The sequence below is a fragment of the Equus przewalskii genome, chromosome 1, assembly GCF_037783145.1.
Source record: "Equus przewalskii isolate Varuska chromosome 1, EquPr2, whole genome shotgun sequence".
Taxonomy (NCBI): Eukaryota; Metazoa; Chordata; class Mammalia; order Perissodactyla; family Equidae; genus Equus; species Equus przewalskii.
This window is the reverse complement of record NC_091831.1, coordinates 10,857,160-10,883,129: the sequence shown is the minus strand read 5'-3', so window position 1 is coordinate 10,883,129 and position 25,970 is coordinate 10,857,160. Positions and strand designations below refer to the sequence as shown.

Here is a 25,970-nt window from a genome sequence, read left to right as displayed (position 1 = left end):
AAATGATCTTCGAGTGAGAAAAGCAGAGAGCGGCAGGCTCTCGTACCTGCAAGCTCCCTGCCCCTTGTCCTCCCTCTGGGCTACAGAGCCTTCTGGAAAGCTGCCGCCTGGCCTGGGTCAGATTGCTCACACGCTGCCGCCTCCCAGGCCAGTGTTCCCAGCCTTAAGCCAATGCACATTTATAGAACACTTCCATGTGATCCCGGGGGAAGACAGAGCGCGGGCGGAGAGCAGTGCTGAAAAGGCAGAACCTCACGAAGAGAGGGCCTCTGCCCCCTCTGCTCCTCGTGCTAGGAGGATACTGGGTAAGTCAGTCTCAGATTGATGGCTTTATTCCTTTTGAGCAACGTGTGCCTTTAAACTGGTTTGGCTACTGAGATTAGAGGGATAAATGCATTTCTTTCCTTTTTTTCTCACAAAAGGAAATTAAAGGCACATCTGTGCTTCTTTCCGTTCCCCCCCCCCCCCCCCCCGCCCCGACTGTCTCCGAAGCCATACGAACTGTGTTTTTTCCTTTCCAAGAAGTTGCCGGTTACTTTTGGTGGGACAAGTCCCTATTGATCTAAGCCTTAGTCTCTTTGTTTCTAAAATAAGGGTTGGCCAGAAGATTACTGAAACTTCTCTGGCCTCTGTTATGATTCTGCCCATTGCAAATTGGATTTTCAAGTATTTATGGTCTGTGGGGTGATGATTTAAGAGAGCCCTTAAGGCCCTCTTTTATGGGAAAAGTTATTTTAAAACTCTGGATGGTGTTGACTTTGACATGTTTACACAGTGTTTCTCTAAACTCAATAAAGTACCTTTCCAGACTTGTTTCTGACCTTGTGGCTGCCAACTTGAGCTGCCCTGTGATCCTGACAAAGACTGTGTGTTTCTGAGTCTGACTCGGTGTCAGTTAAAACTGAATCATCAGATCACACTGAAGGAGGGCGGATTCTAAGCCTCGTGAGAGAATCCTGCAGTTCAGTTAAACACAGAGTGTGAGTGTGTGTGTGTGCGTGTGTCTATGTCATAGGATGTTCCATGAATCAGAAATGCACAGACTGAAATTCCTTATCCCCCTTACACCATGTACAATCTAGTGCATAAGATCTGCATATGTGTGTGTATAGGGGCAAAACACCTCCCAGTTTTAGCTTCTGCTTCCACATTGGCCCCTGTCTTTCCAGTGAATCCCTGTGGGCTGTCTGGGGTTTCCTGCTCTCAGCTCTAGCTGACACTACCCTGGTACTTCCTTCCGCTTCCTCCTGCACAGACACCAGTGCAAGGTGGGTCTTGTGGCTGTTGGTGGTTGAGGTTCAGGGGAAACCTTGTCATCTAGTTTTGTTGTAATTGTCCATGGGTTTTTTCTTTTTTTCTATCTAGTTGCTCTGTCTGTTTATATAAGGAGATTTGGGGAGATCTAAAAACTCTGCTGCCACCATCTTCCCAGAATTCTACTTATCAGGTTTTTAATTGCAATCAAGGAGACCAGCTTGCTTCTTTGGTAGCTCCAACGGGTAGTGATAAAGGTCTGGCCCAGAGGCAAAGGAAATGGGAAGGAAGGGGACAATGAAAGAGACATTGGGAAGGAAGAATGTAGAGGGCTTGGTGAGTATATATTGGAAAGACAAGAGGAATGGAGCAGAGGGAAAAATAAAAGATAATCATTCATTCTTCCAATTCAGTCAGCAAACATTTAAGTGACCCCCATGTACCAGACTCTGGGAAGGAGGGTACGGTTGTACACCACACTCATGTAATCCGGGCCCTCCTGGAGTTTCTGGGCTGGTAGGGATGCAGGTACTAAGCAAGAAATCACCGTGGGGTGCAGAGTCACCATGAGAGTCCCAGGGGATTTGACTGGAAAAACACAGTCCTCTGAACGGAAATGGGAAAGTCAAGGGAGGGGGTGGCTTGGAGAAAGATATCAAATTGACATTTCAAGAGGTTGAGTGGCTGTGAGTCATCTAAGCAGAGATAGCCATCAGAGAGTTAGAAATGCAGTTGGGGTAGAGAGGGAAGTCAGGGCTGGCGGCTAGCTTTAGAGCCTTCTACCTGGGCTCAACAGAGGAAGTTGTGGAAACCAATGGACTGTTCCCAGGAGACCAGGCTAGAAGACCCGATCCTGAATCCCATTAAATGGTTTTACCAAGAGAGCGGGAGGAGCAACTGGAGAAGAAAAAAGAGAATAGGATTTTGTAGCACCTTGTTAAGTGGAGACAGGTTTGAGGAAAGTGGGAGTGACAGTGTCAGATGCTACAGAGATGCTGCAGGAGGATGAGGACTGAGAAAAAGCCAGAGTTTGGGGGTCATGGGCAACTTTGGTGTGTGGTTTCTATCAGGGAATGTTTGGTTGTAAGAAACAAACCCACTCAAAAGGACAAATTAGTTGAGAAGACACAGCTCTGGGCTGTAGCAACTCTTTTCATCCCTCCTTCTCAGCTACCTCTGCTTCATTCTGGTCTGAGCGTGGACTGGTCTCCTCTGCTGGGCCCCAGGTCCCACTCCTCCCTCAGGTCAGCGCGCACAGGCTCCGGGTTTCTCTGACACTGATTCCAGCTCCCATTCCTCATCGCCTTGTGACTTGTGGCCTCCCTCGACTGACTTCCAGGGCCCCTATCAAATATCCAGAGAATCTGAATGGTCCAGCTGAAGCCAGAATCGACCGCTATTTCCATTAGCAGTGTCTAGGAAATGGGTTTGTGTGATGGGCCAAGACCATTCAGTCAGTGAGTGAGGGGGTGTGGGGAGTAGGGGGAGAATGGAGGATGAACAGTTTTCAGAGTAAAGGACAAAGGCAGGCCCTCAAAAGTTGCCTGCTCAAGTGCGTGATTTCATGGGAGTGGAGAAGTGAAAGCTGGGTTGCTAACATCGGTGCTACCAATTCATACGAAGTTGTGTATTTAATGGCCAGGAGCATGCTGGGGGTAGGTGACAGCACTGCGTGGCTAATAGGAAAGGGTGAGAGCCAGGACAAATGCAGTTCACTAGACTGGGGATTATGGGGCAGTAGAAAACCAAACTCACTATGATGCTGACCCTGGCCCAGTGCTCTGACTCCCAGGGAGACCACAAAGCTCAAATGAGATTTGTCCATCTCAGCGCAGGAGGGTCCATCCCAGCCCCAAAGGCAGAGCACGGGGACCAAGACTCCACGTGGTGAGGCAGCAAGAGAGCAGCCTGACACTGCCCAAAACACTAACACAAGAAGACTGTTATTCGTGGGCTTGCCTGTAACCTTTGAGGGTCACTGGGCAAACCACGACCCTTGTCCCAGGGTGCTCAATTCAGCTTAGAATTCTTAGCGTTCAGAAGAGGTACATATCAATGTGTTTTTATAATCCTAGCTGCTGTGGCAAGTTCCTGCATGTGTTTCAATCCTATGAAATGCCCGTGTATAGCAGGAACAACTCACGATAGTTGCCACCTTGCCAACGTTTCATAAATGTTGTTAATGAGAGTGTTTAAAATTGACATGGTGGAGAGAGTGGCTGGGATGAGTGAATGCTCTGAGTTTGTAACCTAAAAAGGGGAAATTCTGCTGCACACTCAAGTCAGGAAACAGCCTCGGCAGAGACCTGTGCCAGATCTGGTGCCAAAGAATTATAAAGAGATTAAACCCAGCGACACAGGCTGGTGTTCTAGCAAAGAGAGCTAACTTTCTGTAGTCAAGCTGCTGACATCTGTGTAAAGTTCAGGAATTACTAAAATTGGTTGTGTCTCAGTACTCTGAGGCTCCAGAGAAATATCCAGGCTCTACCAAGGACTGACTCTCCCCAGAAGAGTTACCTTTGATGCTTATCAAATTCCGAGTTGCAAGACTTAGCCCGTGAAAGAAGATTTCATTCTGGTTGTGCACATTACGTGTGAAACAAGTGTGAAGAGTATGGATGTGGGTGAAGCTGGAGTGATCATTTCTAAGTGGGGCCAAATCTTTCATTTTGAGGGGACAAAATTTCGTAGGTGACTCTGTGAGCTTAAAAAATGTGGCTCTGTATTCGCTTTCGGTCATTCAAAAAGCCATTCCTGTGACGTGCTTCTGCTGACACTGATAATGAGGTTCAAGTTAGGATCTGACAAAGTTATTTTGCATCTCATATTTCATAGCAAACAGATGAGACAACCAATCCTTGAATCCCGGTAGTCACAAGACCATCCTCTCATGTGTTCCAGTTCTTTGCAGAGCGTTTGGTGATGTTATTGTTTGCACTGCCTGGTGGAAGTTTCCTGTTTGGCATTTGTTGCATGTGCTTCCCTCTCCCCCAACACCAGCCTGCTGGATGCCCCGGGACTGTCAATGATTTTGCAGATGGCTCCTCCTCATTTAGCATAAACAAAGAGATTCAGGTTGGCTTATCTTGGTCAACAGGTATAGAGGGAAATGATGCAACTACAGATGCCAATGTTGGAGAAGCAACTAGATAGAGAAGGAACAATGCCCACGGGCAATCTGTGTTTAGTACCAGAGCTTCTTGTCAGATGGGCAGATCCTAGTCATAGGGAATTCAGGAAGTTATCCTTTGGGAGATGTATTCATACATGGCAAGATCAGTCCTCAGGCCCACGTTCTGGAAGCCAGGTGGTAGTGGTCAGACACATAGTACTAGGAACCAAACCATCATGAATGGGAGAGACGGGCTGACCTAGGACTTGGGAAGCAACACTTGGACTTCAAGGTCCGTTGGAGGTGCTGGGTCTCACATCTGAAGTTCAAAAAGGAAATTTGGTTCAGAAAATGCAAATCTAAAGTAGCTAATTTCCTGGCAGACCACCTTGATGCATGCTTAGGAAGGGCTGACCCAATTACAAAGCTCGCCATTGCAGGGCAAAGGTTGAGTCAGCCAGGATTGGCTCAGGAACTGGAGTGGACCCTAGTCACAAATGAAAGAGGAGGGCTTTCTTTTCCTCCCTCCCACTGTCGCTCCTTTCCTTCCTTAATCTTTCATTATGGACTTTTCGAGCACGCACAAAGGTAGAGAGAATGTTATAAGAATCTTTATATACCCATTATTGGTTTCAATAATTACCTACAATGGCCCATCTTAATTCATTTATTATTATTTTATTTCTTCTTTTTTTTTTTTTTTTGAGGAAGATTAGCCCTCAGCTAACATCTGCTTCCAATCCTCCTCTTTTTGCTGAGGAAGACTGGCCCTAAGCTGACATCCGTGCCCATCTTCCTCTACTTTATATGTGGGATGCCTGCCACAACTTGGCTTGATAAGTGGTGCATAGATCCACACCCGGGATCTGAACTGGCAAACCCCGGGTCACTGAAGCAGAATGTGCAAAGTTAACCACTACACCACCAAGCCTTAATTCATTTATTACTCCACTTTCCATTAATGTCTCTCCCCCCTAACTGCCATATTGTTTTAAAGTAAATCATTCCATCATTCAATCAGTAATATTTAAGTATGTATCTCTATAAGATGAGGACTCTTTTTTGTATGTGTATAACCATAATATTATCATACCTAAAAAGTAAAAAATAATTCCTTAATATTAAAAGTCCTGTCAGTGTTCAAATATCCTTCATTGTCTCTGTCTCTCTCTCTTTTTTTTTTTTTTACAGTTCGTTTATTTCAATCAAGATCCAAACAAGAACCACAAATTGCTTTGGGTTGATATATCTCTTAAGGCATTTTTCCATTTTTTTCCCCCCAAGTTTTCATAGCTCTTCCATATCCTCCACTATATATATCATCCAGAAATTTCCTATGTCCTCCACCATTCTATCTATCTTTTCCCGTAAATTATTTTTGTCAGGGTTATAAGAGTTATTATTATTATTATTGGTTTGTTTTGTTTTGTTTGCTGAGGAAGATTCACCCTGAGCTAACATCCATTGCCAGTCCTCCTCCTTTTCTTTTGTTTTGCTTGAGGAAGATTAGCCTTGAGCTAACATCTGTGCCAATCTTCCTCTATTTTGTATGTGGTATGCCGCCACAGCATGGCTGATGAACAGAGTAGGTCTGTGCCCAGGATCCGAACCCCCAAACCTGAGCCACCAAAGTGGACCATGCAGAACCCTTAACCACTTGGCCACAGGGCCAGCCCCAATAATTATTTCTAAGTCTTTGTCTGCTACTTCCAACCTCTCGGTCATCTGTGTGTCTGCTTATATTGATGGTTCTCTCACTTGATTATAGGTCATATTTTCCTGCTTCTTCATATATCTAGAAGCTTGTTATTGTATATTGCATATTGTAGATAGATGCTGGATTCTGTTCTTTTCCAACAAATAGTTTTGTATTTTCTTCTACCAGGCAGTTAAATTACTGGGAGATTGCCTGTAGAGGCTTAGTTTTAGACCTTGTCAAGGTAGGTCTATTTTGATTTAGCACTTATTCTTAGGGCATAATCCTTAGTCCTGGGATATAGTCCTTATTCTTCAGCCTTGGTTCTTCTGGAGTTTCAGTGAGAAGCTTGAGGTATTCACCAAGCCCCTCTAACTCAATGGGACTTTAACTCCAAACTGCCTTCTTGGCGCTGAATAGAAGCGGAAACCACTCTTAGATCTCTCAGCTTCCAGCCATTGCTTTTTCCTGAATTCCTTGGAGCTCACCCTGAGTATGTGCATTTTAGGAATTAGCCAAAGATCTGAGGGGAATTTGTGTGCAGATTTTGGGACTCTCTTTCTGTGGTTCCTTCCTTTATGAGGATCCCCCCTCAATTCCAGTCTCTCTGGCAGGCTCAAATTCTGTTTCTTCAGCTTAGCAACAGTGCACCTTTCTGCTTGGGTTTTGCCAGTTTTGGTATGTTTCAAATTTTCGAACTCTAAGGAGGTCAATTTTGTTAATTACCCTGAATTTCCCTGGAAAACTGTACATTTCATGCATTTTTTATTTGCATAGAAGTCTGCCAAACTCTCTCTTATAATTTTAAAAATTTCTTCCGTGACAATGGCTATTTCCCTCTTGTCATTTTTTGTTTTGTGTATTTGTGCTTCCTCCTTTTCTCTTCTTCATCAAGTTAGCCAATGATTTTTCTATTTTATTAATTTTCTTAGGAACTATGATTTTGCTTTGTTCTTTAGATTGCTGATTTTTCTGTTCTTTACCTCATTAATTTCTGCTTTCATCTTTATTATTTTCTTCTTTATACTTTCCCCGGTTTGTTTTGTTTTTCCTTTCCTAGTATTTTGACTCGGGAATTTAATTTATTTTTCTTATTTCATTTTCAAAGATAAATATGTTTAGTACAATGAATTTTCTACTGGCCACTGCTCTAAATAGATCCCCTATTTTCTTATTTAACCTTTTACTATCTAGGATATTAGGGTCCCCTCTCAGTTTCCTTTAACACTCACTCATTGCCTATAACAATGAGCTTGTTCTGGTTTCCTCTTTCCCTCTCTGTCTTCTCCCAGTTTTTAGGTGCATTATTTCCTACTTTGTTAAATGAAATAATGTCCATGCATTAGTCTTCCATCCTCGCCCTTCCATCTTTGTTTTAGTCTTACATGTACATTTATATATTTTTTAATCCTCATCATCAGTCCTTTTACTAAAGTTTTCCCAGTCATTACTTGGTTAGATGAAATGCATTATTTAGTAGATTCCCCAGGATGGAATCTGATGGGAGCAGAATTCAGTAAGTTATTATATGTTGAAAACCGTTTTTCTCTAGCCTTAATATACAAAGGACAGCTTGGCTGGATGTAAAATCCTTGGTTCACACTTTAGTTCATTGGGGCATTTTTAATACTGCTCCATTGTTACTTTGCTTTGTGTATTGATTTTTTTAAAAATATGATGCCAGTCTAGTACTTTTGGCTTTGTAAATTATTTGATATTTCTCTCTGGAGGTCACAAGCATTTTATCTTTTATATTTGAAATCTGATAGTTTTACTAGGATCTATCTTGGAATTGATTATTTTGGGTAAAATTTTCCAAGAATCCAGTGAATCCTTTCAATGTGTAGATTCAAGTATTTTTCTATTTCTGGAAAGTTTTCTTGGATCAAGGTTTTAAATATTAGCTCTTGGGCCGGCCCAGTGGTGCAGCGGTTAAGCGTGCCCATTCTGCTTTGGCGGCCCAGGGTTCACAGGTTCAGATCCCGGGTGCGGACATGGCACCGCTTGGCAAGCCACGCTGTGGTAGGTGTCCCACATATAAAATGGAGGAAGATGGGCACAGATGTTAGCTCAGGGTTAATCTTCCTCAAAATAAATAAATAAGTAAATAAATATTAGCTCTGTTCTATTATTTCATTTTTATTTCAGAGACTTCAATAATAGGAATCTTACTCCTTTGTCTGTCTCCCATTTCCATCCTTTCTCTCTCATCCTTTTGGCTGCTTTCTTCTGTCATTTCTCATTCTCTTCATTATTTTCCTGATTCTTCAATGCTCTTCATTAAATTTTTATTTAAATCTATTCTTTCTTGGATGCCTTGTGATTTATTTCTTTCTGAGTTAATTGAGCTGTTTTCTATTTCCTTCCTGAGTACAATCCACAATCTTTTCATTTCTCCCTGACTTGTCCATTTCTATTTGCATATTGGAATTTCTCATTCACGGTGTTTTACATACGCTCAGAGAATATTTGATTCTGTTGGGTGTACTGACTTGTGCTTTTGTTCTACTTCTTAGCTGTTTTTGGGGCATGGGAAAGATTTTCCTCAGTGATATGTGTGAAATGTTGTCTCCTGACATTTTGGTTTTTTGCAATAGCTCTGTATGGATTTGTTGACCTTCATCCTGTCCCTTTTTATAGCCTTGGGGTGCTTCCCAGGGTTCCTCGTTTAACAGTGCCCTGTTCCGTCTGTAGAGCGGAGTCCATGTTTGGTGGGGTGGGGTGGGAAGGTTTTGTGAGTCTTCTGATTTTGTGGTTCTCTTTTTTCTTGCTGGACTCTAAATTTTCTCTTTTTCTTTCTTTTCCCCATTCAACACCCGGTTGCCGTAGTGTGCTTCTTCTGTCCTTTTTGCTTTTTATCCTCCCCTAGAGCAATGCATTTTGAAGATGACCCCTTTACGTTGTGCCTATCCCTTTAAATGCCCTGTGCTTTGAGGTCCCTCCCCTGTGTCCCTGCTCTGACCTGCCCAGACGCCTTTTTTAGTATTCTTCTGATTTAGGATGGACTTCATCATTCTGACAATAATTTGAGGTCAACTTAGGCTCCATTCATTAGCTTCCTTCTTCTGGTCTTCTCCACCATTTTCCTGGGAAACTAAGTCTGCCTGTGTCTCCACGAAGATTTGTGGTGGGATGAGGGTGGGAACGTGAGAAACTGCTCGGGGATGCTCTGACTTCTCTCCTTTCAGTCACAGGTACTTTGAAGGATGCTTAAACTTCTGTGTCTTTTTCCCCTGTCTTCAGTCATACTGAGGGCCTGGTTTTTGCATACATTTGCTTTCTGCTTTTCATTGTTTTCTACCGTTCTGGGAGGGAATTTTGGGAGGCAGGTAGCTGGACGCCTCTGTTGTTTTCAGCTACCTCAAATGCTAATTTGGAAAACAGGCAAATATGAGTAAGATGTTCTTTTTTGTTCTTGCTGGAAAGAAGTATAGACTGATCAAAAGGTACTTAAAGTCTTGTTGATAAGGACTCTTAAATTATACACAGTCATGCGCTGCATAACAACGTTTCGGTCAATGAGGGACCACATATGCGACTGTGATCCCATAAGATTAGTACTATGTAGCCTGGGTTTGTGGTAAGCCATACCATCTAGGTTTGTGTAAATTCACGCTATGATGTTCGCGCAATGATGAAATTGCCTAATGACTCTTTTCTCAGAACACATCGCTCTTGTTAAGCAATGCGTGACTCTAACGATTATTACTGTCCTTAATTTTTTAAGGATAAATTTACAATAAACTTATCTGAGGAACAGAAGTTTTACATAAAATTGCCTGATGTTAGCTGAAACTCTAAATCCTAATAATTGCATTTGCAAAGTCTTATTATGTCATAGAGAAGGCAAATATCTTTATTTTCTTAGTTCAGCTCTAACATATGGCTCATCAATATTAATATCTTTGCCTCTGATATAATTAGCCCTGATGCCCCTTCTACACTCAAGATCTCTCTGGTGTTGTTTGCATTGAAACGGCCTCCCCGCCCCTCATTCCATTCTCCCCACACCCTCCCCTTAGCCCACAGTTCCCAGTGATGTTGATACTGTATTTGATTTCCAAAAATGACAGCACAGTTCAGCTTTTGGATTCAAACTGATGTCTGAATTTTTGTGGGTTTCAACAGCTTGTTTTCATAAAAAATATGGTTTTGCTAATCTCCAGTCTGCAGAGAAGGACTATATGGAAATTGGGAGAAAGGGGAACCTTATATTTGAATGTCATCAAGTATCTGTTTTAGCAGGAAAAAAAGAGACCCCTCACTGCAAATCGATATGCAGCTTCGTGTTACATTTTGGGCTAAGGGGCTATGAGTGGTTTATAACACAGGATGCGCAGAGCCTCACCCGCAGAGAGCTGTGAGCAATGAGGTTCAGTCTGGCATAGACTAAGGTGGCTCTCGGGGTCCCCAGTCAAGGGGCCATGTTTGCAAATTGTCATTTCACCACCAGAGAGGGATTTGATCCATCCATCGATCCTCCCTCACATGGCATCCTTTGTGACCCAATGCACAGATCTTCAAGACGGCCAGCCAGACTTGGGTCCAGGCTGGTATCAAGGATGGTTAAATGGACCCTCTGGGGGAAATCTTATCAGTTAGGTTTTGCCATGTAACAAACCACCCCAAAACGTGGTGGTTTAGAACGATAACCATTTATTCAGCTTCTGACTCTGTGGATTGGCAATTCGGCCTGGGCTCAGTGGCTTCTCTGGGTATTCTCGCGGCCTCAGCTGGGGTCCTTCATGTGTCTGCAGGAGCTGTGGGCTGGCTAGCTGATGGCCACCCCTCATCAGCCACGAAGATGAGAGAGCTGGTGATTCAGTGCAGTCCCAGAACAGGGCAAATTTAGGTGGGCCCTTGAGTAAAGGCCTGTAGCCCAGTCTAAGTTGATGGTCCATAAAGTCAGCTACATTGTCCCTTCTTGGTCCTCAGGCCTCACCTCTGACCATTGCCCAGCCCATGACTAGTGGCCTCAATATTATCCAGAGCCCTGGGATAATGTCTCATTGGATCATGGCAGAATCTAGGTTACGGAGCAATAGAAATTACTTCCCAGTGATCCAGTATAACCTCTCCAGAGGACATGCCTCAGGAAGTAGTGAGTTTCCCATCACTAGAGGCATTCAAGCAGATCCAGAGATTCCATGATTAGCTCCAGCTTCTGGTGTAGAGGTTCAAAACTTAGACAGCATCACCAACAGAGGTACCTGGCATCTGTCCTCAACGAACCAGATTCCAGCTGATGAGCTAGACCCTTTAAGACCTGTCTCAGACATCAAGGACATGAGACCCCAGATCTCCCCACTGAAAGGCAGCACAGGGCTACAAAGCTCTCCTCACTCAAGAATCCCTTTGCTTCTTGAGAGATCCTCTGACCCCAGATTGACTGCAGCCTTCCCACCTCCCCCACCACACCGTGTCCTTGCTTACCTGGCCCTCCGCATGCTCTCCACCCTGAATGTTATGCTGGCACAGTCCCTGGCCCCATTTCCGATCCTGCCAACCTGACTGTCGGGCACCCTAAGTCCATCCCCCATCACAGTTCTCTGGTTTCAGTACCTTCCTGCATGATCTAACCAACCGCAGGTCCAGGCTGACTCCCACTCACCTTATTCTGAAACCTCATTGGCCATTCCAGGCAGAGACAAACGATAAAAATGAGATATGTGTTTTTAAATGGCTAAAACTTGGAAAAAAACTTAGTATCCACTGCAGCTATTAAATATGATGTCATAGGCATGGGGAAATGTTTTTGATGTGTTACCTTTACATGAAAAAAAAGAAAGTATCAAAAAGAGTACAGACAGTATGCATGATCCCGGATTTTGTTTTTGTGGGTTTTATTTAAGTTTATAAATATATGCTTGCCCAGATGTCAGTTGGGGTTTCCTTGCCCCTTTTAGCTTTGAGCTGAAGTCCACGACTGCTGGATCTGCACAGTGCTCCCCAAGGTTTCTGTGGAACCAGGCTTATATGTCCTGGTCCCCTCTGCCTTCAGACTCCTGCTTTACGCTGTCTCTGTTCTGTTCCATGTTGTATTGACCCAGACACGAATAAAGTGCAGCCCCTTCTTTAAGGTCCCCCCCTCCCCAACCCCAACCCCTGCCAAAAACAAAGCAAAGTGCTCACAAAGCATTCGTGAAAGTAGAATGAAGATCTAGGGGCAGAGAGAGGACAGCTTTGCCTACACTAAAGGAAAATAACTTCAAAGTGACATTAGGCATCCTTGTTATTCAACTGTCCTCAGTCCCTCCACTTCAGGGGAAGTTCCACCAGCCCTTCATCCCAGCGTTCTCTATCTCACACCAGCTTCCAGGTAGAGCACCCCCCGTTCCTCTCTCTGCCCCATGTCCTCCTCTCTGACCATCCACCTCGGGAACCAAACCTCAATTACTCTCATTTCACATGGCAGCGAAGTGACCGCCTCATTTTACCGAGCATCAGCTCCCGTCAATGCTCCACACCTGCACGGATTAAATCAAGTTCTTTCCCCAAACAAAACCTGTTCCTTCCCAAGAGGAAGCCTATGCTAGCCTTGTCAGCACGCCCAGGCTAGCCTGCTGGAGGATGAAGGAGAGCTGAGATGCTCCAGCCAACAGCTGGAGCTCTTTCGGTTTGGGCAAGGTACCTAAACTCTCTGGCCTTAAGTTTGTCATCTGTGAAATGAGGGCGTTAGGTCAGGGCAGCCTCTCCACAGCCAGCTGGTGGCTCACCGGTGTGCAGGCAGGTTACAGGAGCTCCAAGACTTCAATTCCCTCAACTCTTGGTGTGGCCAGCTGGGGGCTGGGCAGTGGGTGAGACCTCAAGCAGCCTTGTCCCTTTCCCAGGTCAGGGGCTGTATAAACGTGGTCATATTCTGTGCCAGGATGTGAAAGGCTGGGAGGCCCTGTGCCAGAGCAACGGTCCCTTCTAGTTCTAACGGTCTGTGGTAGAGATTGGTGTTTGGCTGACAGGAAGTCTAGGTTCTGATTAGGTGATAATTTGTTGCTGTTGTTGGTGGTGGTGAATCCTAGACGGCATCGTATTAAAGTTAGAACTGATGAATGGCGTGAACTCACTTTACTCCTTCATTTAGTTGAACAGACTGATTGGATTCCAGTGCAGAGAGTCCTGCACCAGGAGAAAGTAGACCTGGGTTTGGATCCCAGAGCCGAGTAAGGAACAGGAACCTCCCAGTTGTTTTAACAGAGAGAACTGAATACAAAGAATTGTTCTCTAGCGAAGTGCAAAGGCAAATAGTGAAGTCTAAGGTAGAAAGGGAGGAAGCAACTGTAGGAACCAGCTACCACCCTTGAGGCCGGGGGAGCAAAGAGAAGAAGATGAAATTATTAAAATTTAGAAGCTTAGAGGGAGGCCCCCCAGAGGGGAACCTCAGACCTCTGCGGAGGGGGCTCCAGACTCCGGAGGCCGGGCCATGAGGCTGGCTCCGTAAGTGTTGGGAAAACTGCAAACTGGATTCCCTGCTGCCATGGGGGTGAAGCAGGGAGGCCGGGAGATGCTCCCAGAAACAGGGAGCGGACAGGAAGGACTGTGCTCTCCTTCCTCCTTCCTCCTCCAGTCTCTGCCCTTCCTGGCGGAGCCTTATAGGAGCAGTTTGCAAGGCAGAAATGGTGTTTGCAGAGTCCCCCAGCATCTGAAGGTGGTGGGTTTGGAGCTGAGAAACAATAGCTTAACTGGCCCAGCCTCTCGCCAGCAGAGCGGGAGGTCAGCCTTGTCTCGGATCTCCGGGTCTTGAGAGCAAGTGATTGCTGAGCTCCTCATAGCCCTCACAGCTCCACGACTGGACTTTCATATCAAAATTTCTCAGAGAATGTGGGAGGCCTCAGCGACGCGGGAGGGAAGGGGACGGGAGGCTAAGGGCAGAGTGTGAAGGAAGAGCTGTCGTTTCGCTCAAACCCACAGAGCAGGCAGATAATTGGCGCTCGTGAAGGTCGCCTGCCAGAGCAGAAAGCAGGCAATGTCTCTGAATCAATCTCTTCCCCAGGTTACGGCTGTTTGTTTATATTAAAACGGGAACATGATAACAGGGCTATAAGTAGCTCCGTGCTCAGCTGTGCAAGGTAGAGAGAACAACTGAATTCAGCCCCTGGAGGGAGAAGCTGAGGTCTCCTGCCGCCTGGGATGGGGGCTGGCGCCAAATGCGGGAATGGCAACTGGCTCAGGCCGCTCGCTGGGTTGGTGGAGGAGCCAAAGGAGCTGCAGGGTCAGGTGAACCTGAGCTCACCCTCGGTGAGCAAACAGCATCTGGAATCCTCTTGTCGGCGCCTCCCACATCCTTGGCTGCTGCAGGACCTGACTGGCTGGAGGCCGCTGCGGCCGGAGCGGCAGGAAAGGTAGGTCTCATCTGACCTCGCTGGTCTGGTCTGGAGGTGACTCCAGAGCCTGCAGAGTCCTGGTCAGGCAGAGCCTGCCTGTCTGAGTCTAGTTCTGGTTCCAGACCTTGCTTGCTGTGAGATGTTGGGCAAATCACTTCCACTCTCTGGGCTTCAGCTTCCTCCTCTGTGAAAGGAGGCGTTGGAGAAGATGACCTCCAGGTCTTTCCAGCACTAAATTATTCAATGCAGGAGAAAAATCAAAATTTCTTAAGCCCTTAAAACAGATACATTGCTATTACATACAAAAAAGAGTTTTTTCAATAGAGAATAAAAAACCCTGACTAGAAACCTGATGCGACTGTCTGACTCCTCAATAGATCCCAGTAGGCTGTTCTCACAGGACAGTGGGAGGTTAGCTGCAAAACCTCTTGAGCCTCCGTGTTATCATGGATGAAACGGGGCCTGCATGATCTTGTGTCCGACGCCCCAGCTCCCTGCACCTCCTCATCCTCCACCCAGCAGGTGAAATGGGGCGTCAGCCCAGCCTGGACGTCATAATGTGGGTTCTGAGCCGCGGCCTCTGTGCACGTGCTCCTTCTGCATAGTTTAACTGCTCTGTCTGTCCTCATGTTTCCATGTCCCTTCCTGTTTCAGACTTGGTCCCTGGCCCCATGTCCCCAGTCATGCTCTTGGCTCCCCTCAGCAATACTTCTGGCTACCCAGCCCTGCTGGGCTGCCTCAGCCATGACGGTTAGTCACCCAGCCCAAACCTGGACTTGCTACCCTCTTCCCAGATCAGTGAGGGGGAATCCATAAGCTGGGACCTTCTCAACCAGATTTAGATGCCAAAAGCTGGAAAACACACACTTTACTACAGAGTTAAATGAACAACAGACAGAGGCAGTCAATTACCTTGAACTCTGTACAAGAATCTTCCAAAGTGGCAGCATCGCATCGTTCATCGTGCGCAAGGTTCGGAGCCTACCAGACTCCATCCTTCCTCTTACTCTCTGCTGGTCTTTTGTCATGCCTCTTGACCTCTCTGGGCTTTGGTTTTTCATCTATAAAAAAAGAAAACCCCTACCCCATAGCTTTGCTGTCATAGACATACTGTTAGCACTTCACAACACTTAGCACGAGGAAAGAGCTCAAAATTTATAAAATGCATGAATAAGTGAATTAATGAATCAAAAGACTGTCCTGGTTTATATTTAGGGTCTTTTATGGCTGTGACGATGTGACACCAATATACCAGTTGAAAAATAAAAATTCTCCCAAGCAGCTGTCTTTTAAAACGAATTATACATTTTAATCTCCAAGAGACTAGGTGAGGTTTGGCTGGCTGTTTAGTCTCCATACACAGAGCAAGTGGGTAGAAGAAACCTCCGTGAATTCAGTCTTGCTTGTGGCAAGCCGGCTTGAACTAATGAGAAGCCTCAACCAAGGATGGTTTTTGAAGAAGCGCTGTTTCATGCCCCGAGGACAGAGAGGCGCCCCACCTAAGTGTCCATCTGATGCCCAGCATCGGCCACACGGAGGGGCAGGACTGAAATGACGTGCCACTAGCCCAGCAAATACTTCATTGTAAGTGGCTTGGTCAAAAACTCTTGAAACTTTCTTCTTCTCAAGCCTATGTTATAAATTTTCTTAGTCAACGTTTGTTTCTTCTAGTTCACAAGTCAGTTAGCTGAGCTGCTATTCAGATGCACTGATTTCTAAATTAGCAGTGTCTGAATTCATGATTTTACTGAAAGGATAATAAGAAGGCAGTATAAGCTTTGTTTCACTGAGAGATTTGCCTGTTGGAGGCTCCAAAGAGACCCATTGCCGATAATAACATAATAGCCAACGGTTTATCTAGGGCTTGATCGATTCCGAGAGCTTTACAGAAATTCACTCCCCACAGCCACGTGAGGTCGGAATTGTTCTGATTCCCATTTTAGAGATGACAAAACCAAACACAGAGAAGTTAAATAAAATTTGCAGAGTTTATACATCAGGTGAGCGGTAGAGGTGGCATTTAAATGGTGGTAGTCTGGCCCCCCAGGATCTGGTTCGTGATCACAGCCCTTTACTGCCTCCCACGGGAGGCTGTCCCAGAGATACACGTGGGAAGCCACATACACGTGCATTTAGCCATCTGGGGGTTGGGGATGGAAACCTGCTCAGTTACTTGATGTCTGGTTTGGAGGAAGACAGCACCAAGAGAGGGAAGTTGATCTGCCAAGGACATGTGAAGACAGTAAGTCATGGAGACTGAAGTTGGGGTCCCCTCCAACTACTGCCTCAGGGAAAGGGGGTCGTGGCTAAGGAATGTGGGCACTCTGGGTTCCAAAGTGCCCAGCATCTGGACCTGTCCCCTGTGCCTGGGCAATCTGTCATTATAAGACACAGAGCTCCTAGGACGGAAGCTGGAAAGTCCCTATATTCATTTGCTGTCTTCCCTAGTGGCACTGGCAGCTTCTGGTGCCAGGTGGCGGCCAGGACAGCAGTGGTGTCACGTGTCGGTGATGATGCCCCGTGTCTAACAGCCAAGGTGGTGCTTCAGAGGCCAGTGGTGGCAGCAACAGGGAGGCCAGCAGCCACCCGTGAAGCTGCAGAGTTGCCTGAGAGGGTGGCTCATGGAGGGAATTCACATTGCAAATTGAATATTGAATATCGAAACTTCTCCACCCTCAAAGTCCTCAGGAACCAGCTCTTTCTCTGTGTTTGCCCACCTGTCAAAGACCTGCCTGGGATCGCGCTTCATTCCCAATTGGCTCACCCAAGATATTTTGCTTAAGAAGATTCTCTTCCCTGGAAGAATTCTCTTGTGATTTGGGGGTGAGGGGGATGGGAGGGCAAACCTTATTTCTTATCCCTCCAACCCTTAATCATACAGAAACCTGATATTAATAAACACAAAGGCAATAGTTTTCAAATTTTTTGCCCTGGTATTGGAATTCTTTTTTCAAACAATATCTTAGGCAGAACCCCAAGATGTGACATATGTTTACTTCAAAAAATTGAGGTGAAATTCACATAACACAACCATTTGAAAGGGAGCAATTCAGGGGCATTTAATACATTCACAATGCTGTGTGCCTCTACCTAGTTCCAAAACATTTTTATCATGCCAAAGCAAAACGCTGAACCCGTCAATAGTTACTCTCCCTTCCCCCAGCCCCTGACAACCACCAGTCTGGTTTCTGTCTCTCTGGATTTGTCTATTCTGAACATTTCATATCAATGGAATCACACAATATGCACCCTTTGGGTCTGGCTTCTTTCACTTAGCATAATATTTGCGAGGTTTGTCTGAGTTACAGCATGCACCAGAATTTCATTCCTTTTTACGGCTGAGTAATATTCCGGGGTATGGATAGACCATATTTGCTTTTCCATTCGACTGTTGGAACATACACACTTCTGCTCTGTTTGAACCAGAAGTGGGCACTGAGCTCCCCTCCACATCCAGCTTTCCCTCCAAGGAGCTCCTGACCCTCCTCTGTGCTTGGAGAGACACCTGGTCTCAAGGAAGCCTTTGTTGAAATGCTGACTCGTTCCCCTGGAGGAGCCGCATCTTGTAGTAGGGACGAGGGGCTTCTGCAGCATGAATGAAAGGCTCTGACACTATAGAAAGAAACTCACTGCATTCATGCAAAGGAGTGGCCAAGTGGTAATAACTGGAGAAATCCCAGGAGTTGGGGTGGCTGCCCTGCAGTCCCACCCTAGGGCCACAGGGCCTCCTCCACCCGAGCTGGGCAGGTCTGCCTATCAGCGATCCAGGCCAGCCTGCTGCTTTTTATGACTTCACTTGTTGAAACTCAAGCCACGCCTCGGTGAGTACATTCTGCCCACACCAGCCCATAAACAGGTGCCAGACTGCTGGCGTCATTGTATTTCCACAAGTTTTCTTTGACTTTCCATATTTACGGCGGAATTTTCCCAGGTGCAAACAGGAAGCCCCTTGAGCATTTCACTCCTTTCTAGAAAGAAAGGTTTGTCCCCTGCTCTCAAGCATAAAGGGCGAGCGAATGATTCACGGCGTCCTGCTCCCGGGACGGGACAGCAGTCCTGCTCCCTTAGGTGCAGCCAATCAGATCACAGGGCCAGTTTTAGTTTGGATAAGCCTCTTCTGAAAGAAGCCCTGCGAAAGTAATAACTGGCTAAATCCTCTGTCTGAAAGGCCCCGGACGCGATGGGCTGGGAAACGCTGAGTCCACAGTTGTGTCGCCGCGGTGGCTGCACGGCCCCCGCGCAGGTATGAAGCACAGCTGGTTTGTATCAGTGTCGAGGGTGGAGACGGGCTGTTTGCCCAACTGGTTGAGGTGAGTCGGTGCCTAGGCTCAGACCTCACCCGCTCCTGAATGGAGGAGGAGAAAGTCCAATCGCTGAAAAGCAGACTTTCGTGGGCTGCAGCCTCCAAAGTCGGAGACCACCCCCGAACGTAAGTAGACGCACAGCCGCGCGGGCCTCCTGTCTGGTCCTGGGGAAGCCCCAGGGAGGGGCAGGTCTGGAGTCGCCAGGAGAGCTCCAGTGCAGCCAGGCCTTCCCTCTGTGGTTCTGAAATTTACACGGGGCCGGAAGTAGCTGTGCCACTGTCTTCAGTCTATTACCTGTTTAAAAAGCTAGTTAGGATGTTCTGATTCTTAATACAATTACTGAATTTTATTTGGTGAAGGAGCTTCCAAAATTAATATTACATTGAACCATATGACATGCCAGCTGCGTGTGGTTCATCCCGTCGGGTCGAGGAGTTACAGTAATTGATGAGGGCATAATGCTTGTAACACAATGTAATTTTCTAAAGAGGCATCATTTCCCAAAGGAGCATAAAAAATAAACTGAAGTGATAATTTTAAGCAAATGAAGTTTTTATATTCTGTAAAAGTGAGTCTATGATTTTTTTATTTTGTCCATCTTACAAACAGCGAGAAAAGATTAAGGAATTGTATCCTTTTGATTAAAGGCTTAGGAGTGAGAGAATTGATCACTACAGTGACGTCACTCACAGTTTTCTCAGTCTGGGGGCATTTTAATTGGGCCTGCTCAAAACACTTAGGTTTTCTTTTCCAGCGACTGTTCTTTACACATAGTGCTTGGTACTACTAAATCAATGTTGGTCGAATCGGTAAGCAAATCAACGCGCACATTTTATTTTGAGTAAGTCCACTGCTGTGCAAGAAATCCTGAATTAGAAGGCAGAGGACTGAGCTCTATTTCCATGTTTGGCCTCCCAAACTGGGTCTTGGGCAAGCCCCTTGCCTTCTCTACCTCAGTTTCCCCACTCGGTTAGACAGGTAATCTCTAAGGTCTAAAAGTCTATGATTTTTAAAGTTTTCTGTAACTTAGTTTGTCCACCTAGAGAAACATGAAGGTAATAGTCCCAGTCCTGCTTGTGTTTTGGAGTCTAAGGGAACCCAGTTGGACAAAGTCAGCACCTGTCCTGGGTTTCTCCGGGAGCTGTGTGGGAAGCATCCTTATTAGGATGATGATCAATAAACAGTGTCCGTAAGTGAGCCCGAGGAAATGATTCTGGTTGTCCCTGCAGTGCGCGGCTTTACATGATTATTTATTCGATGTCTGGTCCCAACTACCCATTTTCCTCAGCAAGAAAACCGTTCTGCCTTCATAAAAATATGTGCAGAAGTGAAAGTGATTTGATGAAACAAGTGTTTAGAGTAAAAAATATAAAAACCATATGTTGTTGAAGAGAAGTGGATTTCACGCCTCCTAATGTTCGACTCGGAGCTCTGCTGTCAGTGACAGCGGGAAACCAGCCATACTCTGGATTTCCAAACCGAACACAATTAGAAACAGAAAACCCTCCACCAGCGGCACTCCTCAAGCTCTGTTTGGCAAATGGGCCCCTTTTGTCACTCCGTTTGTGTATATGTGTATATGTGTACATTGGCATTAACTCAGAGGCTTGGTAACACACTCGTTTCTCAGAAGTGTCTGCCAACCCCGGGGTGGGGAATAAAAACACCAGCCTGTATCGGGAGAGACGTCTGGGTGGCATATCGCAAAAGAAAACCCTTCAAAAGCAATTTCCATTATGTGACTGCAGAAATAAACATTTCCCATCATCTGGCTTTTGAGTTTGGGGAGATGAACAGACAGAAGAAGCCTCAGATCTCCTTCAGTTTTACACATGTACATACCCTCTTTTTCTTCTAGTCGCCTCTGATAAAATCCTGAGGGACGCTGGGCACCCTGAGTCACCATGGGCAATGAGAACAGCACTTCGGACAACCAGGTGGGTGTCGGAGCTTCTCCCTCGACCTACGTGGGTCTCTTGACTGACCTTGACCAGACTCTTTTTTTCAGCATCTCCCCTCTGCCCAGGAAGAAGCAAGCTCAGGCACAGATACACCTGGATACATACAGGCGTATATGTATCCACATAGGTCTTAATTTCGTTTTCAGAATTCTCATATTAAGGCAAGCCCTAATTTTATAAACTATAAAAACTAGCTTTACTTTTTATTCTGTGCTTTTAAAATTGACATATTGAGAGTTTGGGACATTTTTCCTGGCTTATGCCCACCCATCCGCTTACTTACATGAAAGCAGCAGAGGAGGTAGAAATAAAATTTTTCCACACTCCTCCCCAGAATAAAGTTTTGGCCCTTAAAAAGTGATTTTAAAATCTATCAACATTGAGCAGATTAAATTGCGGAATTGACCGTAACTGCTTAATTGTGCATAAGGCTGGGATATTAAAATATATTCAAATTTTGTAGTTAACTATTCTAAGTTTGAGAGTTTTAATTCAATGCCCTGGTGAACAAAATCAGGGAGACATTTCCCCATTTATCCCACACACAATGGAAACTTTGAATTAATGGTATTGAGTTCTTTGAATGAGAAAATTGGACCTAAAAACCAGCATAATGCAATTTGTTTTCCCTTCGCCTTTTTCTGCCCTACAATCTTTTCTCAAGCAGGAAAACAGGAATCATCATCAAAAAAAAAAAAATGGGGGCAATCTTTAGGGGCAGACAAAAAACAGTAATTGTGTGAAATGACTGGGTGTGAGACGATAGGGAGAGGTGGGTACTGTGGCCACCAGGAGGGTTCCTGTCCTGTTGTCTAAAGGAGGCAGCCACCATCCACTCCAGCAGAAGGTCACCCTGTGGGAATGTGGGCCTGGTGTTACAAGATCTTCCCATTTCTTCAAGAGAAGTCAGAAACCTGTATTTTTTCTATGAAATCAAAGTTTTTGTTTTTTTTTTTTAAAGATTTTATTTTTTCCTTTTTCTCCCCAAAGCCCCCCAGTACATAGTTGTATATTCTTCATTGTGGGTCCTTCTAGTTGTGGCATGTGGGACGCTGCCTCAGCATGGTCTGACGAACAGTGCCATGTCCACGCCCAGGATTCGAACCAACGAAACACTGGGCCGCTTGCAGCAGAGCGTGCGAACTTAACCACTCGGCCACGGGGCCAGCCCGCAAAGTTTTTATAATCAAACTTTTTTTTTTGAGATAGTGGTAGATTGGCATACTGTTGTAAGAAATAATACAGAGAGATCCCGTGTACCCACTACCTAGTTTCCCCCAAGGGTCACATCTTGCAAAACTATAGTACCAAAACCCAAATACTGACATTGAAACACTCAATACACAGAACATTTCCATCACCAGAAAGATTCCTCTTGTTGTCGCTATAGTCACACCACCTCCCTCCTGTCCCGCATCCCTAACCCCCAGCAACTTCTAATGGGTTCTCTATCTCTATAATTTTGTCATTCTGAAAATGTTATATAAATGGAATCATACGGTATGTGACCTTTTGGAATTTTTTTTTTTCACTCAGCATAATTTCCTCGAGATTCTTCCAGGTTGTTGCATGTGTCAGTAATTCATTCCCTTTTTTGCTGAGTAGTATTCCACAGTATAGATGTACTATAGTTCATTGAACCATTCACTCCTTGAAGGACATCTGAGTTGTTTCCAGGCCGGGGCTTTTACAAATAAAGCTGCTATGAACATTTCTATATGGGTTTTTTGTGAACATGTGTTTGTGTTTCTCTGCGATAAATGCCCAGGAGTGCCATTGCTGGGTCATATGGTATTTGCATGTTTGGTTTTTCAAGGATCTGCCAAACTATATTCTAGGATCCCTGTCCCATTTTACACTCCCACCAGCAATGTACGAGTGAGCCAGTTCCTCAGCACCCTGGCCATCACTGGGCACTGTCACTCTTCGGTGTTGCCGTTCTGACGTGTGCTGTGATAGCTCACCGTGTCTTGATTTGCATTTCCCTCATGACTAATCATGTTGCACACCTTTCACGAGCTCATTGCCATCTCTATATTCTCTTTGGTGAAATATCTGTTCGTGTCTTTTGCCCATTTTCTCATTAGATTTTTTTTTTATTGCTTTGTTTTGAGAATTCTTTATGTAGTCTGGATACTAATCCTCTGTCTGATTGTGGTTTGCAAATATTTTCTCCCACTGGGAGCTTGTCTTTTCATCCTTTAACAGGGTCTTTTATGGGAACAAAAGTTTTTATGAGATACAATTTATCAGTTTTTCCTTTTATAGGTAGTGCTTTTGGTACCTTCTCTAACCTGAGATGACTTTCCACCTGGATACAGGCAATGTCAGAGTAGCTTACATTTTCTTTCCATTACCTTTACTAAATGATGCTGGTTCCAGCTGGGGGCTGGTTTGTTTAGGATTGACTCGTAGAAATGGAATAGCTGTGTCAAATAAGGGGTAACCGTTTTTGAAAGGCTTTTGCTATATCTCTATATCCACATCCACATCCACATCCATATCTATATCTGTATCTGTATCCAAAATGCTTTCCAGAAAGGTGATACCAATATATACTTCTCTCATCAGGGTATGAGGGCCCATCTCACTATTTCTTGCAAGCAATGACTATTTTAGTGTTTCTGATCTTTATTGATTAGAGAGGTAAAAATGCCGGGCGATTTAAAAGCCCTCACCCACTATACGTACGCCCCCCTCACCTCCCGCCAGCCCCCAGCCCCCTTCTCCCTGCACCGTCCCTGCCCCACCCCCGCCCCGGAAGCAGACAGGAGGCATTTTCTGTCACTGCCAGTTTCCACTTCTCTGACCTCAGCCAGCCCTGACCCAGTGGGGCATTATGGGGTCGCCTTTATGATTCCAGGCTCGGAATAAGGTCTGCCTTCCTTAGAGGAATGAGTGAGAAGGAAGCACGAGTGTGTTTGGCTTCAGGACTCAGGCCTTCCGTGAGGCTGATGCTCACATGTTCCCACTGTCCCATGGGCATCTCCACCTGGATGACCCACCGTCACCCTGAGTTCCTCAAACCCGAACTCAGCTTCCCCCCCTGACCTGCCCCTCCTCCTGCATTCCCCCTCCTGGGTTCCATGATCTACCCTACCATCCAAGACGGAAGTCTGAGCCACCCTGACTCCATCCACTCCCGTTCTCCACATTTACTAAATCTCTCTATGGTTGGTTAATTAACTAATGGCCTGGGCATTTAGCCTTCCAAATTTCTGTTTAATTAGGACTTGTTTTAGTTGTGAGAGACAGAAGCCCGTCTCCAATGACCATAGCAGAGAAAGAGCTTGTTGGGCTTATAGAACCGAGATGTCCACAGAGAGGGTCTCACTGCAGGGGTCACTGAGTTCAGAGGTTCAAAAGATGACACTGGAGATCTCTCCTTTCTGGATCTTGCTCTCCTTTCCTCCATGATGCCTTGGTGCTTGGGGAGGTGCTCCCAGCACCCCAGTCCCCCAACTCCAGGCTTCCACGCTTCCTCCAGCTAATGGTCCAGCCTCCTGATCATCTCCGTCTAGGAATCTGACTGGCCCTGATGTGTCACATGCCCTCTCTGGGATCAGTCACTTATGCCCCGGAATGTGGGAGTCTCTGATTACCCAGCCTGAGTTATGCACCCTCCCCTAAAGGGGAAAGGTGGGCCCAGGTTAATGACGGCCACATCAATATCGCTTGGAGCACTTTCTCAAAAGATAAAATACAGCACATCTCCATTATGTTGTTTTTTTCCCTCTCTATTCCCACTGTCACAGCCTTGTTGCCTCACGCCTGGATCAATGCAAACTAGCTTCTCTGCCTCCACACTCCCCACCCCCGTCCCGTCCATGCCCACAGTCTTCTCCCAGACGGTCTTTCTCTGTGAGGATGCACTCGGGGGTCCCCACGTCCTGCTTACAAGTGAACTCTTGGAAGGAAGGAAACTCCTGTCCACAGATTCAGGGCTAGGCATTGAGGACCAGCAATGTCACCAGTGCAGAGGGTGAGGGACCGACCTGCCCAGTCCTGCCCCTTGCCTTCCTCATACACCCTTGGGCTGCAGATTCCTCTCCCTCAGTTGTCTAATTTCCCCTGGGTAGCTGTGGGCCGGGTGGGAGCACACCCAGCAGCTTAGGCCTGGGAATAGAAACCAGCCAGGACTGTCGCTCTGGTGCCGCGGGGGGTCCCGTTCACTGTGACCTGTCCTAACAGCAAGACTCCTTTGCTTTCAGCAAGAGGACTCCGGCTTGCATAACATCATCCTGTGGCCACCGAACCCTGAACTCCCGCAGGTACTGGGGAATGAGCTCGGCATGCTCTGCTTTCCAGCCCCTTCCTAACAACTAGACGGGTGCAGACTTGGCGTGGCATGTTCATTCGTATTTTTAGGTTTTCTCCTCCTCCTTCTCCTGTTGCCTCCTCCCATCCGCCTCAATAAGTTGTAAAACACAATAGAATCGGCAATATATATTTAGATTTTTTAAAATAATGTTTTGGTGTACCTACCCAAGAGCCATCTCGGTCGATATGCTGTGAGATGCTGAATGAGGCTCAAGTTTTCAATGTAACGCAGATGCTGAGAGCCAGTACTAACCCTTCCAACCTCTTCTACTTGGATTTCCTTTGTCCTGGAGTGAGGCTGCCTGTGGGGTGGCAGCCCCACCTTCGCCACCAGCGGGCAAAACTGATTTGTCTTTAAAAAATTGAATGCTGAATTCGTGGTCAGTGTTGTCATGCAAAAATGCAGCTGGCTGAGTCTCATAGCTTTAGCTCTGCCTGAAAGGTTTTGCCATCGATGGGGGAGGAGGGCAAATTGGGAGCTTTGCATCCATCTCATGGAGATTTTTCCTGAAGAGAATGTTGAGGTTGGTGTGTGCCCGTGGGTGTGGTCAGGATGACGCTCTGAAATCCCGTCACACCCTTGAGGAGGGGAGTCAGTCACCCAGGTGCTGTGCCCCTTGCTTTAGGAAACGAGCCGCTGCACCCCGAAGGGTGACTGCCAGGTAGGTCGGCTTGGTGCGCTTGGTTCTCTGTATATCCCCACCAAACAGTGGTGTGTGTGCTCGTGAAAGAACTTAACCGTCTGCGTAGAACATAGTGAAGCCTTTCACACACCTGATTTCATCTGATTCTCGTCGTGATCCTGTGAGGGCGGCAGGCCCAGGCTGACCACTCTTGTTTCACAGACACACAGGTTCGGAAGGTTAATCATCCCAGTCATTTGGGAGGAGTGAGAATTAGAACCCTGGTCCTAGAGGGTCACAAAGAGTGGCCAGGCCAGTGGTTTTCAAACTGGGTTCTTATGTGTAGCTCGGGGCTTGCTACAGCACTCTGCAGCAGAGCTAA

The 25,970-nt window shown here is 46.0% G+C and overlaps 1 protein-coding gene across 26 annotated transcripts in view; it reads left to right on the top strand.

The window, feature by feature from the left end:
- The window catches only part of TACC2 (transforming acidic coiled-coil containing protein 2), a 210,221-nt gene continuing 184,251 nt past the window's right edge, over positions 1 to 25,970 (top strand). For 13 of the 26 annotated variants that reach the window (XM_070579166.1, XM_070579095.1, XM_070578543.1 and 10 more), the window contains exons 1-3: positions 179 to 305; positions 20,543 to 20,621; positions 24,857 to 24,916. In XM_070579166.1, the coding sequence (XP_070435267.1) occupies positions 20,589 to 20,621; positions 24,857 to 24,916 (93 nt within the window). In that variant the 5' untranslated portion in view covers positions 179 to 305; positions 20,543 to 20,588. Of the gene's footprint in view, positions 306 to 18,255; positions 18,810 to 20,542; positions 20,622 to 24,856; positions 24,917 to 25,970 lie in introns of those variants that run through there. The other 13 variants (XM_070578277.1, XM_070578791.1, XM_070577615.1 and 10 more) reach the window with 9 other exon arrangements.